The sequence below is a fragment of the Colobus angolensis genome, unplaced genomic scaffold, assembly GCF_000951035.1.
Source record: "Colobus angolensis palliatus isolate OR3802 unplaced genomic scaffold, Cang.pa_1.0 Scaffold25, whole genome shotgun sequence".
Classification (NCBI taxonomy): domain Eukaryota; kingdom Metazoa; phylum Chordata; class Mammalia; order Primates; family Cercopithecidae; genus Colobus; species Colobus angolensis.
This window is the reverse complement of record NW_012115710.1, coordinates 3,727,275-3,743,363: the sequence shown is the minus strand read 5'-3', so window position 1 is coordinate 3,743,363 and position 16,089 is coordinate 3,727,275. Positions and strand designations below refer to the sequence as shown.

Sequence of the window (16,089 nt, the reverse complement as noted above, 5' to 3'; positions counted from 1 at the left end):
CATGCCACCACACCCAGCTAATTTTTGTATTTTTAGTAGAGACAGGGTTTCATCATGTTGACCGGGCTGGTCTTGAACTCCTGACCTCAGGTGATCCGCCTACCTCAGCCTCCCAAAGTGCTGGGATTACAGGCACGAGCCACTGTGCCCAGCCTAATATGCTTATTTAATATGCATATTAAATGGGAGTATTAAATGGGAATATTGAAGTCTCCAGGTAGAATAGTGGATTCATCTATTTCTCCTGGCAGGTCTATCAGTTTCTGTCGGATTAATTCATTTAACCTCATAGCAAATCTATGAAATAGGTTATCTCCTTGTCCCTGATTTCTGGGTGGGGAAACTGAGGCACAGAGCAAAGCAGTCACTGCCCATGGTCACACTGGTGGGTGTATGCTGAGGTGGGATTCGAACCCAGGGCCCCCGACCACCGTCTCCCTGTATGTCACACTGTGTGTTATATTTCCTCCTGTGCTGTGCATTGTGCTAGGTGCGTTTTGAACATTCTGAGTTCTGACTACAGCCCTGTGAGATGGCAGCTGTTTTGAGCCCCATTTTTCAGATGGGAAAACAGGCACAAAGCAACTCAGAGACTGGCCCAAGGTCACGCAGCAAGTCAGAGAGACAGCTGGGCGGTGAATCCGTGTGCATATGGTCCCCCACACCAGGCTGCCAAGTCTGAGGTCCTACTGGATGCAGCTTACTCCCTGGTTTAAAGACACCCAGAGGATGTCTGTCCTGCTTAAAAAAACATTCAGACTCTTTGATCATAGCTTTATTTATTTATTTATTTATTTAGAGATGGAGTCTCACTCTTGTCGCCCAGCTGGAGTGCAATGGCACGATCTTGGCTCACTGCAACCTCTGCCTCCCAGATTCAAGCGATTCTTCTGCCTCAGCCTCCCGAGTAGCTGGGATTACAGGCAGCGCCACCACGCCTGGCTAATTTTTGTATTTTTAGTAGGGATGGGGTTTCACCATGTTGGCCAGGCTGGTCTTGAACTCCTGACCTCAGGTGATCTGCTGGCCTTGGCGTCCCAACGTGCTGGGATTACGGGCATGAGCCACTGCGTCCAGCCTAATCCCGGCTTTAAAACCCATCACACCACTTGCCATCTCTGCCCCATCCCCCAACCTCACTGGCCTTTCTGTCTCTCAAACATCCCTAACTCAGAGGCTTTCCCCTGGCTGTGCCCTCTACCTGAAATGCCACCCCCTTTGAGAAGCCTTCCCTGCTCCTTCCCCCAAGTCGATTCTTATTACCTAATACCAGGGTTTTGGAATCCTGGGTCTATCGACATTTGGGGCTGGATGATTCTTTGTCGTAGGAGGCTGTCATGGGCATTGTAGGTGTTTAGCAGCGCCCCTGGCCTCTACCCACTCAGTGCCCATGGAACTCCCCTCTCTCAGGGTAATAACCAAAAATGCCTCCCAGACATTGCCAGGTGTCTTCTGGCGGGAATAGAGGAGGGAATAATTGCCCCCGTTTAAGAACCACTGCTTTGCCGGGTGCGGTGGCTCAAGCCTGTAATCCCAGCACTTTGGGAGGCCAAGACGGGCGGATCACGAGGTCAGGAGATCGAGACCATCCTGGCTAACACGGTGAAACCCCGTCTCTACTAAAAAAATACAAAACAACTAGCTTGACGAAGTGGTGGGCGACTGTAGTCCCAGCTACTCGGGAGGCTGAGGCAGGAGAATGGCGTGAACCCGGGAGGCGGAGCTTGCGATGAGCCGAGATCCAGCCACTGCACTCCAGCCTGGGCGACAGAGCGAGACTCAGTCTCAAAAAAAAAAAAAAAAAAAAAAGAACCACTGCTTTATTCTATTCCTGATTTAGTTTTCTTCCCAGTGCTAATCGCTATTTGATTGTAGGTTTTTGTCCCCTGCATCTTAAGTGAAAGCTCTGTAGGGGCACACACCCTGCCAGCTCCCCACTCCCCTCCATGCCTGGTGCTCAGTAGGTGGTCAGCATGCGATTGTGGAATGGCTGTGTTAGGCCCAGGGCAGGCGCTGGGGTAGACATCTTATATCACAGGACCTCACTCCTGTCTTGAATCTCACACGCCCAGCATGAGGCGGCACACAGTAGGGTCTCATGTTGAGGTTGCTGAATGAATCCTATTCTGTTCAGTTGAGGGAGGCTGTCTCCATTGTACAGGTGGGGGAACCAAAGGTCAGAGAGGGGCAGCTGCTTTCCCAGGGTCACACAGCAAGCAAGGGGCTGAGCTGGATGGGGAATTAGAATCCAGTAGTGTTACACATCAAGACCCAAGCTTTTCCTCACTCCTTGGGAATCATTTTAAAAAGGCAGCAGCGAGTGTAAGGGACCAGAAGGCCCTGCTAGAGACTCTCTCAGATGACATATCCCCCCACTCTGTCCCCTACAGATCGTGAGGACCAGTCCATTCTCTGCACGTGAGTAATCTGGAAGGACTTCCTGGAGGAGGAGGGAAGGACCCGGGTGGGGCGTGGCTGTGTTTGGAATGGGCAGGGCAGGTGGGGAGCTTGCCCGAGGTCATTGCCAACCCCTTTGCTTCCCCTTGTCATCCCCACAGTGGAGAGTCTGGAGCTGGGAAGACGGAAAACACCAAGAAGGTCATCCAGTACCTCGCCCATGTGGCATCGTCACCAAAGGGCAGGAAGGAGCCAGGTGTCCCCGTAAGCACCCCAGGCTTGGGACACCCCCTGGGCCCTGCCACAGCATCGCCCCTTCCATCTTGGGCTTTCCTCACAATTGCCTCTTCCCCTCATGGAGGACCTTCTCCTGGACGCCTGTGCCACCTGAGCACCTACTGTGTGCCTGGGGTGGGGCTGGAAGCAGAGTCAGGGGGACACAGAGGTGTGAGGGTCAGTCTTGGTCTCATTGGCTCTCGGAAGTGCTCCTAGTACTTAGTAGGTGCTTTATTTTCTGAGCACCTACTGTGTCAAGCCTGATTTTAGGTGATCATGATGGCCAGGTTTGTCGTCTAAGTGAATGTTACAAGGTGCCCCCCACTGTTCCAAGCGCTGTTCTCCCACTGCCTTTCTTACCCCTTGGGTGGGGTGGGTGCTGTTTTTCTGTGCTGAAGATGAGGAGCCTGGGCATGGGAGGGGTGAGTCAGTTGGTGGTCACACACCCAGGAAGAGGTAGAGTGGGGGCCGGGCACAGTGGCTTATGCCTGTAATCCCAGCACTTTGGGAGGCCGAGGCGGGAGGATCACTTGAGCCCTGGAATTCAAGACCAGCCTGGGTAATACAGTGAGACCCCATCTCTACAAAAATGTTTTTAAATAAAGGAGGTAGAGTGGGATTCAAACCCAGGCGTGTGGTCCCCCAGGCCACCCTACTCCACATGCCCGGTTTCCCCAGTTCTCCTTCCCCCACCCCCCTACACCACCACCCGAGATCACCGGTTCACCTGTGTGTCTGTCCACGTTCCATGTGCTGTGTCCTGGTCCGTGTCTCGTGTCCCGTGACTTCCTCAGGCCTCCGTCAGCACCGTGTCTTATGTGAGTAGCAGGGGATCACCTCCAGTCTTGCAGCCCCTAATGCTTTCCCGGCCACCCAGTGCATGATCTTCTTGGTAGACAGGGCCCAAGGCAGCAGTGGTCTCACCTGCCAGGGATCCCCCTGCCCCCCCACTGTTGTTCATGGCGGCCCTGCTGTGTGTGTGCAGACGGGCCACAGACACCAATATGAAACAATCCAGAGAACGAAACTACCACTTATTACTGATCTACTAAACATGTCCAGCTGGGTCCCACAGACGCTGCGTGCACACAACCGGAGAGTGGACAGCGTAGCAAGGGAAATACACGCGTGCCCCGTGTTCTTCTGTGTGCCAAGTCGTGTGCCCTTCACTTTGTGTATCTTTTTTCATTTGACAAAGCATCCACCTAGCTACAGATCATGTCATCTTAACACAAGCAAGATGTGGACTGAGAGAAAACACACACCGGCTGCCATTTATGAAGCACCTACTGTGTGCCAGGCTCTGACACCAAGGGGGTTGGAGGGAAGTTTGGAGTAGGGTTCCTGCCAAGGAGTAGCCTGGCGGGGCTAGGAACCCACTATTTTCTGAAGGCCTATTATGTGCCAGACTGCTTGAAGCACTTTACATAGGTGATACAGATTTTTGCCTTAGTTAAAAATTCTAGGCTAGGTTTGGTGGCTCAGGTCTATAATCCCAGCACTTTGGAAGACTGAAAGCACTTTCAAACTTTGGAAGCACTTTGGGAGGATTGCTTGAGGCCAGGAGTTCAAGACGAGGCTAGACAACAGGGTGAGACCCCATCTTTACTAAAACTTTTAAAAATGAATTGGGCATGATGGCGCTTGCCTGTAGTCCCAGCTACTCAGGAGGCTGAGGTGAGGAGATTCCTTAAGCCCAGGAATTTGAGGCTGCCATGAGTTATGACCATGCCACTGCACTCCAGAATTTCTACAAGCAACACATGAGTACACATTCATTGTAACAACAACAAATCAGATGAAATGAAATTCCTGTTTCCTCCCCTCAGTCCCCTTCCTTGGAGTGCCTTATACTGTTGACAGTTTGGTGTACATCCTTGCAGACCTTTCTCCATATGTTTACAAACATGTATATATCTGTAGATTTAAGAGTCTTGTTTTGTGGTGTTTCTTCCTTAATTCATATTTTTTGAATGGGATAACATTGTAGACATTGTTCTGCAACTTGTTTTTTTGTTTGGCTTGGTTTGATTTGGTTTCCACTTAACAATATGTCTTGGAGATGCTTCCCTCTTCCCCTCACAATAGACAGATGGGCAAGACCCGGATACAGGAAGTGGGCACACACCCAGACACACAAAGGCCCCTCACACACAGATACTCAGCCAACTGGAGACACAGCCTGAGCTGGGCTGGCCTGGCCTCCTGCCCCATTCTCACTGATCTCATGCATCATCTCCTGTGCCTGGCAGGGTGAGCTGGAGCGGCAGCTGCTTCAGGCCAACCCCATCCTAGAGGCCTTCGGCAACGCCAAGACAGTGAAGAATGACAACTCCTCCCGATTCGTGAGTGCCAGGAGTGGGCAGTGCTGGCTGTGTCAGGGATACAGGAACTGGGAACTTCAGGGAGTGGACTTCAGGGGGAAAGACATGTGGATCTGTTGAGGGAGGAGGGGCTGGGGGCCTGGACTCGTGAGTCTGAGGGAGGAGGGGCTGGGGGCCTGGACTCCTGGGTCTGAGGGAGGAGGGGCTGGGGGCCTGGACTCTTGAGTCTGAGGGAGGAGGGGCTGGGGGCCCAGATTCCTGGGTCTGAGGGAGAATGGGCTGGAGGCTGGGTGCCTGATTCCAAGGGAGGAGCAGCTGGGGACCGGGGGCTGGGGAAAGAAGTCCAAGGAGCCAAGACCTTGAATTCCCATGGAGTCCCTCGCTGGGGACTCACCATAGGATGGGGTTCAGGTAGAGGGAGCAAGGAAGTGCGGAGGCAGCCCCAGCTCTGGGAACAGTGGGTGTGGGGTTTGGGCTGTTCTTCAGGTCTGAGCAGGGAAGGGGACCCTCCGCTGAAGCCCACCCACCTTGGTCTCTCCCAGGGCAAATTCATCCGCATCAACTTTGACGTTGCCGGGTACATCGTGGGCGCTAACATTGAGACCTGTATCCTGTCACAGCCCATGGGGGTGGCAGCCGAGGGGGGCAGCCATTCAGACAGCACTGAGTATGGCAAGCACCTCCCACCGCAGGGACCCCCTCCCTGCTACTCAGATGGGACCCAGTGCTCAGGCGGCATCTGCATGGGGAGGGGAGGGTGGGACTTCTGGTGTGTATGAGGCCAGTACAGCCTTGCTATGGGGTGGTGGGTTGGTGTCCACCCAGTTCAGCCATAAGGGGAGTCCCAGCACTCAGCCTGCAGTGGCACTCATGGTGACCCATGACAGTGAAATGATATAGAGCAGTGTAAGCAAAGGGAAGAGGCACGTGGGGGCCATGTCCCCCAGGGACCAGGCACAGGCTCCTAGAATCGTCTCCAGCAGAGGCACACGGGACACCAGGTGGGGCAACACTTATGAAATGCTGTCCCAGAGAAGCGCAGAGAGACTCTGTCAGGGTTTTCATTGGGGGCTGGTCACATCCCCACCTGCACCCCCCGCCCCCCGCCCTTAGTATGAACCTAAATTCCACACTCCCAGGAGGAAAGCAGGTGATCAGTGTAAACCACGGTGTTTGCACAAACCCTTTAGGCCCAGCGAACCCCTCTCATCCTATTAGAGGATGCTGGAACCCTCCCAAAATCCAGGTCCCCAGACGTTAGCCAGGGGCCCACCTGGCCAGCAGGCCTTTCCAGGGGAGCATCTCAGGCCGGCTGTGTTCACCCTTTTCTGTTCAGACGGCATATGGGTGTTTAAAGGAAATTAAACGATAAAACACAGGCACTCTGGGAGTGCAGAAATTAAGAGAATGGGTGAAGAAATCATACCAAACTGGGTTCAAATCCCAGTTCTGCCACTTTGAGACTCTGGGGACTCGGGTACGTGATTTGGCCTTTCCCTGCCTCAGTTTCTCCCTCTGTAGAAGGAGAAGGAACATAGAACCTACCCTAGAGGGGTTTGGAGGATTTTGAAGTTAAATGCTTGGCCACAGCACCTGCTACATAGCAGGCACTCAAGAACAAGCTATTGTTATTAGCAATTAGTGATTAAATTAGTGACCAGGCATGGTGGCTCAAGCTTGTAATCCCAGTACTTTGGGTGGCCAAGGCAGGTGGGTCATTTGAGGCCAGGAGTTTGAGGGGTTAAGCAAAGTGTCTGGTATTTTGTTTTACTCTAAGATGTCTTGGCTGGGTGCAGTGGCTCATGCCTATAATCCCAACACTTTGGGAGGCTAAGGCTGGAGGATCGCTTGAGCTCAGGAATTCGAGGCCAGTCTGGGCATCATAGTGAGACCTCATCTCTACTAAAATAAAGAAAATTTAAAAATTAGCCAGGTATGGTTGTGTACACCTGTAGTCCCAGCTACTCAAGAGGCTGAGGTGGGAGTATCACTTGAGCTGGGGAGGCGGAGGTTATAGTGAGCTGTGCCTTGTGTCGCTGCACTCCAGCCGGGGCAACAGAGCCAGACCCTGTCTAAAAAACAAAAAACAAGAGTCTTGCCACCTTTTAATATGTAAGTTTGACACGTGACTTTCTTAGGAGGGAGAGCATGCAGAGACAATCTAGTTGAAGATGGGAGCTGATGTATCTGCATGGGGAAGCTGAGGCTGGGAGAGTACTAATGGCAGGAGACATTCTCACCCGCGGGTAACTTTGAACCAGGCATTGTTCAGGGTGCTTGATGCACAATAAGTCATTTATCCTCACAGCAGCTCATCCAGGATCAGTGAGGGTTTTGTTTTGTTTTGTTTTGTTTTTGAGACGGAGTCTCACTCTGTCACCCGGGTTGGAGTGCAGTGGCGCAATCTTGGCTCACTGCAACCTCCTCTTCCCAGGTTAAAGCAATTCTCCTGCCTCAGCCTCCCAAGTAGCTGAGATTACAGGCACCTGCCATCACACCTGGCTAACTTTTGTATTTTTAGTAGAGACGGGGTTTCACCATGTTGGCTAGGCTGGTCTTGAACTCCTGACCTCAGGTGATCCACCTGCCTCGGCTTTCCAAAGTGCTGGGATTACAGGCGTGAGCCACCGCACCCACAGGGTTGATGAGTTTTTTAGAGACAGAGCAAGACCCTGTCTCTAAAAAGAGAGAGAGAGAGGAAGGTCTCATAAAGGTGTTATTTTTGAGCCCCTTGAACAGGTAGATGAGGAAACTGAGGCACAAGTGCTTACATGACATGAGCACGGCTGCTCATCGAGTTAGTGGCAAAGTCATTAGCCTGGGCTGTGAACGACTCCACTGCTCCACAGGAGAGAAGGAGGCAGCGTGGGCAGGGCAGGCTCCTGTAGTGGCGTGGCAGCGTCGGGGCCGCCCCTTCCCCTCTAGCACCTTGACTCGCTGTCACCAGACCTGCTGGAGAAGTCGCGCGCCATCCGCCAGGCCAAGGACGAGTGCAGCTTCCACATCTTCTACCAGCTGCTGGGGGGCGCTGGAGAGCAGCTCAAAGGTCAGTGCCGCCCCGTCTCACCCTGCTCACCTGGGGGAGGGTGGGCACCACTTCTCTCGGTGGGGGGGGCCCTCTGGGGAGGAAGCAAGACGGGGGGGTTCTAATCTCCGTCTAACACCGACTTCACATGAGGCTTCCGCAGCCCCGGCTCTCGCTGTGTAGTGGCGTCTGTCGCACGGTGGGTTCTGCTGCGCTCTGGTTCCAGCTCTGTCCCGGGTCTGGCTCGCGCCCGCTGTTCACGGCCACGCAGCCCCGCCGCCTGGTGGCTCCTGCTCACGCTCGCTTCCGAAGCTCCGTGGCTTCTCTCTCGCGCGGCTTCTCCTCACTCCGGCGGGTGACTCCGGCTTTGCTGAGGCTCCTCCTGGTTCCTGACGACGCTGGTTTGTGTTGCTTCTCGGCTCCTGCTGCCTCGTGCTCCCCTCTGCTCTGGCTCCTAGGCCACGGCTCCTGCCGGAGTCCTCCTGTCCCTGTTCCCTGCTCCTCCTGCCCTCTGGCTGCCCAAGCACCCTTGGCTCCTGTTTGCAGTGGCTGGCACTGCCCTGCGGCTCCCTCTGCTCCTGGCTCCCTCCTCCTGGTGGCTGAGGCCGCTTCCTGGCTCCTGTGGCCACGTAGCCCCTCCTCATCCAGGTTCCCACTCACTGTGGCCTTTGAGACCGGATGTCTTTGGGCGCCGGCCCCTGCCATCACATGGCTTATGCTGACTGGGGCCTGCAGCCCTACTGCTTCTGCCAACCAGTGGCCCCTGCCTGCTCTGGGCACTTCTAGAGACTCGAAAGTCCCTGCGGAGGGAGCAAAGAGGAGTGGTAATAGGATGGGCGGGGGCTCATGCCTGCAATTCCAGTACTTTGGGAGGATGAGGCAGGAGGATTGCTTGAGCCCAGCAATTCCAATCCAGCCTGGGCAGCATAGTGAGACTCCATCTCTATAAAAAATAATAATAATAAGCTGGGCGTGGTGGCACACAGCTCTAGTCCCAGATATGTGGGAGGCTGAGATGGGAGGATTGCCTGAGCCCAGGAGTTTGAGGCTGTGGTGAGCCGTGATTGCATCACTGCACTCCAGCCTGGGCAACAGAGTAAGACCCTGTCTCTAAAAAATTTTTTAAAAAGGCTGGGCGCAGTGGCTCACGCCTGTAATCCCAGCACTTTGGGAGGCCGACGCGGGCGGATCACGAGGTCAGGAATTCAAGACCATCCTGGCTAACACAGTGAAACCCCATCTCTACTAAAAATACAAAACAATTAGCCGGGCGTGGTGGCGGGCGCCTGTAGTCCCAGCTTCTCGGGAGGCTGAGGCAGGAGAATGGCGTGAACCCAGGAGGCAGAGCTTGCAGTGAGCTGAGATCCGTCCACTGCACTCCAACATGGGCGACAAGAGCAAGACTCCGTCTCAAAAAAAAAAAAAAAGAGAGAGAGAGAGAGTGGTGGTCTCATCGGTGCTAAACACCCACTCCACCCCCGACCCTTCCCACCACACTTGTGAGTAAAGGCCTCCACCTGCTTGACAGAGAGGATGTGGCATGTCCTGGGATCGCCACCGATGAATCCAGATGAGTCCGACTCCACAGCCCACCCTTGACCTTGACCCCACTCATTGCCCCTGCAGCCGACCTCCTCCTCGAGCCCTGCTCCCGGTACCGGTTCCTGACCAACGGGCCATCATCCTCTCCCGGCCAGGAGCGGGAACTCTTCCAGGAGACGCTGGAGTCGCTGCGGGTCCTGGGATTCACCCATGAGGAAATCATCTGTGAGTGAGCCCCGTGGAGGCCAGGGGTGGGGGGACACCCACGGAGAGCCGGGGACCTGGCCAATGATGCCCTGATCTCTTTGCTGAAGTGTTTATTGAGCACCTACTGGGTGCAGGCACTAGGGCCAGAGCAGGACATGAGACTCACAGACATCTCTGCCTTGGGGAAGCTGACAAAATGAGAGCCCCCAACCAAGTCAATAAGGAATCACATGGCCTGTTAGTAGACTGTGAGTGCAGCTGGGCACGGTGGCTCACGCCTGTAATCCCAGCACTTTGGGAGTCTGAGGCGGGTGGATCATTTGAGGTCAGGAGTTCGAGACCAGCCTGGCCAACATGGTGAAACACTGTTTCTACTGAAAATACAAAAAAGTTAGCCAGGCATGGTGGTGGGCACCTGTAATCCCAGCTACTTAGGAGGCTTAGGCAGGAGAATTGCATGAACCTAGGAGGCAGAGGTTGCAGTGAGCTGAGATTGCACCACTGCACTCCAGCCTGGGTGACAGAGTGAGACTCCGTCTAAAAAAAAAAAAAACCATGAGTGCCATGGAGAAAGATAAGCCAGGGGACTGGGGCTGGGGAGGGAGGGGCACAGCTTTAAGCAGGGGCTCAGGGGAGGGCGGACTGAGATGGGGATGTTTGAGCGAAGTCCTGAGGAAGTGAGGAAATGAGCGCTGGAGAGGTGGGGGAAGAGTATTCCTGGCAGCGGGCACAGCCTGTGCAAAGGCCCTGAGGCAGGAAAGGGGTGGCATATTTGAGGGATTGACACTTCTGGTGGTGGGGCTGCAGAGGGGTGGGGAGTCTCAAACACCAGCCTAGGAGGTTGGGACTTTATCCTGGGGTGCTGGGGAGCTGTGGGAGGGCTGGGAACAGGGGCTGGACAAAGTCAGCTCTGGGAGCAAGAAGACCCCTCGGGGGCGTGTGAGGGACACACTGGAGTGGGTGGTGCTGAGACCAGAAGGAGGCTGCTGAGTGTCTAGGGAAAGCCCAGGATGCTGGCCCAGGGCTGCAAGGTTGGCCCAGGCTGCGCGGCACCGGTTGTTTGGTGTTAAGTGCTCAGCTCATCACCTCTGTGTCAGGGTGCTGTGCCCGACCCCTTTTTTCTTCTTTTGAGATGGAGTCTCACTCTGTCGCCCAGGCTGGAGTGCAATGGCACCATCTCAGCCCACTGCAACCTCCGCCTTCTGTGTTCAAGTAATTTTCTGCCTCAGCCCCCCGAGTAGCTGGGATTACAGGCGCCCGCCACCACGCCTGGATAATTTTTCTATTTTCAGTAGAGATGGGATTTCACCATGTTGGCCAGGCTGGTCTCAAACTCCTGACCTCAGGTGATCCACCCTTCTCAGTCTCTCAAAGTGCTGGGATTCCAGGCATGAGGTGCTGTGCCCAGCCTGTGCCCCCACTTTTTTCGCCAAACAGCATGTTTTGACAGCAGCTCTGTTTCAGTGCTGCATTAGTTTGCTTAGGCTAACAAAGTACCACAAACCAAGCGCCCAAAACAACAGAAATTGATCGTCTTGTGGTTCTGGAGGCCAGATGCCCGGGATCATCGTGTTAGGAAGGGTGGTTCATCCTGGGAGAACTGGCTCCAGGCCTCTCCCCGGGCTCCTGGTAGTTTTCTGGCAATCTTTGGCGTTCCTTGGTTCATAGTCACATCACCTGATCTCTGCTTTTGTGTTTGCATGGCAGCTCCCTGTGTGTGCATCTGTGTCCAAAATCCCCACTTCCCCCGCCCCCACAAGCTTTTTGGTTTTTTTTGAGATGGAGTCTCGCTCTGTTGCCCAGGCTGGAGTGCAATGGCGCAATCTCAGCTCACTGCAACCTCCACCTCCCAGGTTCAAGCGATTCTCCTGCCTCAGCCTCTTAAGTAGCTGGGATTACAGGCGTGTGCCACCACACCCGGCTAATTTTTTTGTACTTTTAATAGAGACGGGGTTTCACTAAGTTGGCCAGGCTGGTCTTGAACTGCTGACCTCAAGTGATCCTCCCGCCTTGACCTCCCAAAGTGCTGGGATTACAGGCATGAGCCACCACACCTGGCCTCCTACCCCACTCCGGTATGACTTTATCTTTACTCATTACATCCGTAATGACCCTGTTTCCAATCATGTCACATTCTGAGGTCCTGGGGTTTGGATCCCCAACATACCTTTTTAGGAGGGGGTGGTGTAGACATGATTCAATCCGTAACAAGTACGTAGGTGGACCTCCGCCTTTTCAGAGGCTGCATAATGTTTCATTGTTTGCATGAACTATGATTCTTTTAACCAAGCCCTCCAAAGAAAGACCTTTAGGTGTTTCCAGGCCTGCCTCTGGGTCTAATTGTCCTCTGGCCTCTGGCGCTGTGGGAGGCCCCAGGAGCTATTGTTGGCTCCAGGGCCGGATTGGAAGGGCTGGAAATGGAGCGTAGCTTGGCTGTCTACCCAGGCTGCAAACAGCAGGGCCTCTTGTGGCCTATTGACACAGGGTCTCGGGCCTCTCCCACACCCATCCCGCTGCATTTCCCAACCATGGTTGCATAATTCCCCGGCCTGCATGACTCCGCAGCTGGGCAGCTGGCACACAAATTCAGACTGTGGCTGCAATGGGGACCTGGGCCTCCCAGCCTGTCCTCTTAGGTCCTGCCTGGCCTCTTGTCACCGTGAGCTCATGTGACCCTCCTGGCAGCTGCCCTGCTGTGTGGCGGGTGCAGGCAGCAGCTCTGATTTTTGGAATTCAGAAATGAAAACTTTGCAGCAACCTATGCATGTAGTGACATAACCTGAATGTGACAAAACCAAGCCTTCCCGCTCTTCCCTGGCCCTAGTTCCCCACTGTTAAGCTTCTTGTGTCTCCTTCCAGAAATATTTTAGGAGTATAAGAAAAGACACATATTATTTTTCTGTAAGAGGTGGCATTCTCTAGCCCCACAGCTGATGTTCAGCTGTCAACATCACTGTGGTGATTAAAAAAAAACGTGAATCGATTTCAAAAGTTCCGACCAGGTGCAGTGGCACACGCCTGTAATACCAAGTTTGGGAGGCCGACGCGGGCAGATCACCGTAGATCGGGAGTTCAAGACCAGCCTGGCCAACATGGTAAAACCTGGTCTCTACTAAAAATACAAAAATTAGCCAGACGTGATGGTGTGCACCTGTAGTCCCAGTTACTCGGGAGGCTGAGGCTAGAGAATCACTTGAACCTGGGAGGCAGAGGTTGCAGTGAGCCAAGATCTCACCACTGCACTCCAGCTTGGAGCAGAGCGAGACTCCATCCAAAAAAAAAAAAGTTCCTGGATGTTGGTTGCTCCAGCTGGCTGGCTCCCTACCCTTCCACTGGAGACCCCCCTGGACCCTGGCCCAGCACTCTGGCCTAGTTTAGTCTGGGCCAGGCAGTGCTGGAGTTAAATACTCAGCTCATCATTGGCTCATTCCTGTAATCCCAACACTTCGGGAGGCCGAGGTGGGAGAATCACTTGAGGCCTGGAGTTCAAGACCAGCCTGAGCAATATGGTGAGACCCTGTCTCTACTAAAAATTAAAAAAAGAAAAAAAAAAATTAACCAGGTGTGGTGGTGCACACCTGTAGTTCCAGCTGCTTGGGAGGCTGAGGTGGGAGGATTAAGTCCAGGAGTAGGAGGCTACAGTGAGCTACGATTGTACCACTGTACTCCAGGCTGGTGATAGAATGAGACCCCATCTCAAAAAGCCCCAAAACAAAGTCACAAATTACTCAGCTCATCATTCCCATGGAAGGATGCTTTGGACCACCCTCCCCCTCCACCCACCCACTGCCCTTTCCTACTGACTGGTATATTTTGGCCATAGTTCTGGTTCAAAATGTATAGGTGGACCTCACTCCTTTTTGTAGTTGCATGAGGTTTTATTGTTTAAATAAACTATGATTCTTTCAACCAGTCCCTTGCAGATAGAGCCTTAGGTTGTTTCCATTCCATTACTATCAGAACAATTAAAAAAAAATGCTAAGGCAGCGCGGTGGCTCATACCTGTAATCCCAGCACTTTCAGAGGCCAAAGCAGGCAGCTTGCTTGAGCTCAGGAATTTGAGACCAGCCTGGGCAACATGATGAAACCCCGTCTTTACAAGAAACACAAAAAATTACCTGGGTGTGGTGGTGTGTGCCTTTACTCCCAGCTACTTGGGGGGCTGAGGTGGGAGGATCACTTGAGCCCGGGAGGTGGAGGCTGCAGTGAGCCGAGATCACACCACTGCACTCCAGCCTGGGCGACAAAGTGAGACTCTGGGTCCAAAAGAAACAAACAAGCGACTGTGAAAATCCTTGTAAGGAGGTTCTTGTGCTCATGTGGAAACAGACTTGTAGGTACAATTCTTAGAAATGAAATGCCGGCTGGGCGCGGTGACTCACACCTGTAATCCCAGCACTTTGGGAGGCCGAGGCAGGCGGATCACGAGGTCAGAAGTTCGAGATGAGCCTGACCAACATGGCGAAACCCCGTCTCTACTAAAAACACAAAAATTAGATGGGTGTGGTGGTGTATGCCTGTAATCCCGGCTACTCGGGAGACTGAGACAGGAGAATCCCTTGAACCTGGGAGGCGGAGGTTGCCGTGAGCCAAGATCATGCCACTGCACTCCAGCCCGGGCCACAGAGTAAGACTCCGTCTCAAAAACAGAAAAAAAAAAAAGAAATGAAATGAAATGCCATGTCCAGAGAGATTTGTGATTCTTGTCTGTGTTCAGCATAAAAAAAAAGAATCGAACAGCTTTAAGATATAATTCACATGTCACACCATTCACCTATTTAAACTGTGCAATTCCATAGAATTTTGTATATTCACAGAGTTGTGCATCTATCATACAGTCACTTTTAGAACACTTTCAGTAGCCCAAGAAGATAACACACACCCCTTAGCTATCCCCCCAGGCCCTGTCCGCAGCCCCTGGCAACCACTCCTCTGCTTTCTGTCTCTACGGACTTGCCTATTCTGGACATTTTTGTTTTGTTTTGTTTTTTGAGACGGAGTCTCACTCTGTCGCCCAGGCTGGAGTGCAGTGCCGAGATCTCGGCTCACTGCAAGCTCCGCCTCCCGGGTTCACGCCATTCTCCTGCCCCAGCCTCCCGAGTAGCTGGGACTACAGGCGCCCGCCACCTCACCTGGCTAGTTTTTTGTATTTTTAGTAGAGACGGGGTTTCACCATATTAGCCAGGATGGTCTCAGTCTCCTGACCTCGTGATCCACCCGTCTCGGCCTCCCAAAGTGCTGGGATTACAGGCTTGAGCCACCACGCCCGGCCAGGAGGCCATTTTAAAGGCCATTGAGGGAAGCCAGGTCTGGATGGGGTCTAAGCTGATGTTAAGGAATGATCATTAAGTTTGCTGGGCCAGATGCACTGTGGGTCTGTGAGGATGTGTCTTTATTTATTTATTTATTTATTTGAGATGGAGTCTAGCTCTGTTGCCCAGGCTGGAGCGGAGTGCGGTGGTGTAATCTCAGCTTACTCCAGCCTCCGCCTTCCAGGTTCAAGCAATTCTCCCATTTCAGTCTCCCAAGTAGCTGGGATTACAGGCACTCGCCACCACATCCAGCTTATATTTTGTATTTTTGGTAGAGACAGGGTTTCACCATGTTGGCCAGGCTGGTCTCGAACTCCTGACCTCAAGTGATCCACTCGGCTTGGCCATTCAAAGTGCGGGCATTACAGGTGTGAGCCACCACGCCTGGCCTAGGATCCTTCATTTAATCATATCTGCAAAGTCCCTTTTGCCATGGAAGATCACATTCACAGGTCCCAGGGATTAGGTTATGGGTATTGTTGGGGGCTGTTATTCATCCTGCTACCCCCTCTGAAAACATCAGTGTGTATTTCCTAAGAACATTCTTTTACACAACCACAGACCCGCAGTTTCACCAGGAAATCGACTTCAGCACAATACTATCATCCAGTGCACAGACCTTACACCAGTTGTTCCCCAGCTCCAAAAAAAAAATTCTCTCTTATGCATGATGGAGTTTCGCTCTTGTTCCCCAGGCAGGAGTGCAGTGGCCCAATCTCGGCTTACAGCAACCTCTGTCTTCCGGGTTCAAGTGATTCTCTTGCCTCAGGCTCTCGAGTAGCTGGGGTTACAGATGCACGCCACCATGCCCAGCTAATTTTGTATTTTTCGTAGAGACACAGTTTCTCCATGTTGGCCAGGCTGGTCTTGAACTCCTGACCTCAGGTGATCCGCCCACCTCGGCCTCCCAAAATGCTGGGATTGCAGGCTTGAACCGCTGTGCCCGGCCCTCTTGCTCTCTTTTTTTCCTAGTCATCACATCTCTCTCTTTTTTTTTTTTTTTTTT

General features: G+C 53.1%; 1 protein-coding gene across 1 annotated transcript in view; it reads left to right on the top strand.

The window, feature by feature from the left end:
* The window catches only part of MYH14 (myosin, heavy chain 14, non-muscle), a 124,686-nt gene that overhangs the window by 41,065 nt on the left and 67,532 nt on the right, over positions 1-16,089 (top strand). The window contains exons 4-10 of the mRNA XM_011946507.1: positions 2,391-2,418; positions 2,559-2,661; positions 3,468-3,491; positions 4,926-5,018; positions 5,540-5,603; positions 7,945-8,043; positions 9,649-9,789. Coding sequence (XP_011801897.1) covers positions 2,391-2,418; positions 2,559-2,661; positions 3,468-3,491; positions 4,926-5,018; positions 5,540-5,603; positions 7,945-8,043; positions 9,649-9,789 — 552 coding nt within the window. The remainder of the gene's footprint in view (positions 1-2,390; positions 2,419-2,558; positions 2,662-3,467; positions 3,492-4,925; positions 5,019-5,539; positions 5,604-7,944; positions 8,044-9,648; positions 9,790-16,089) is intronic.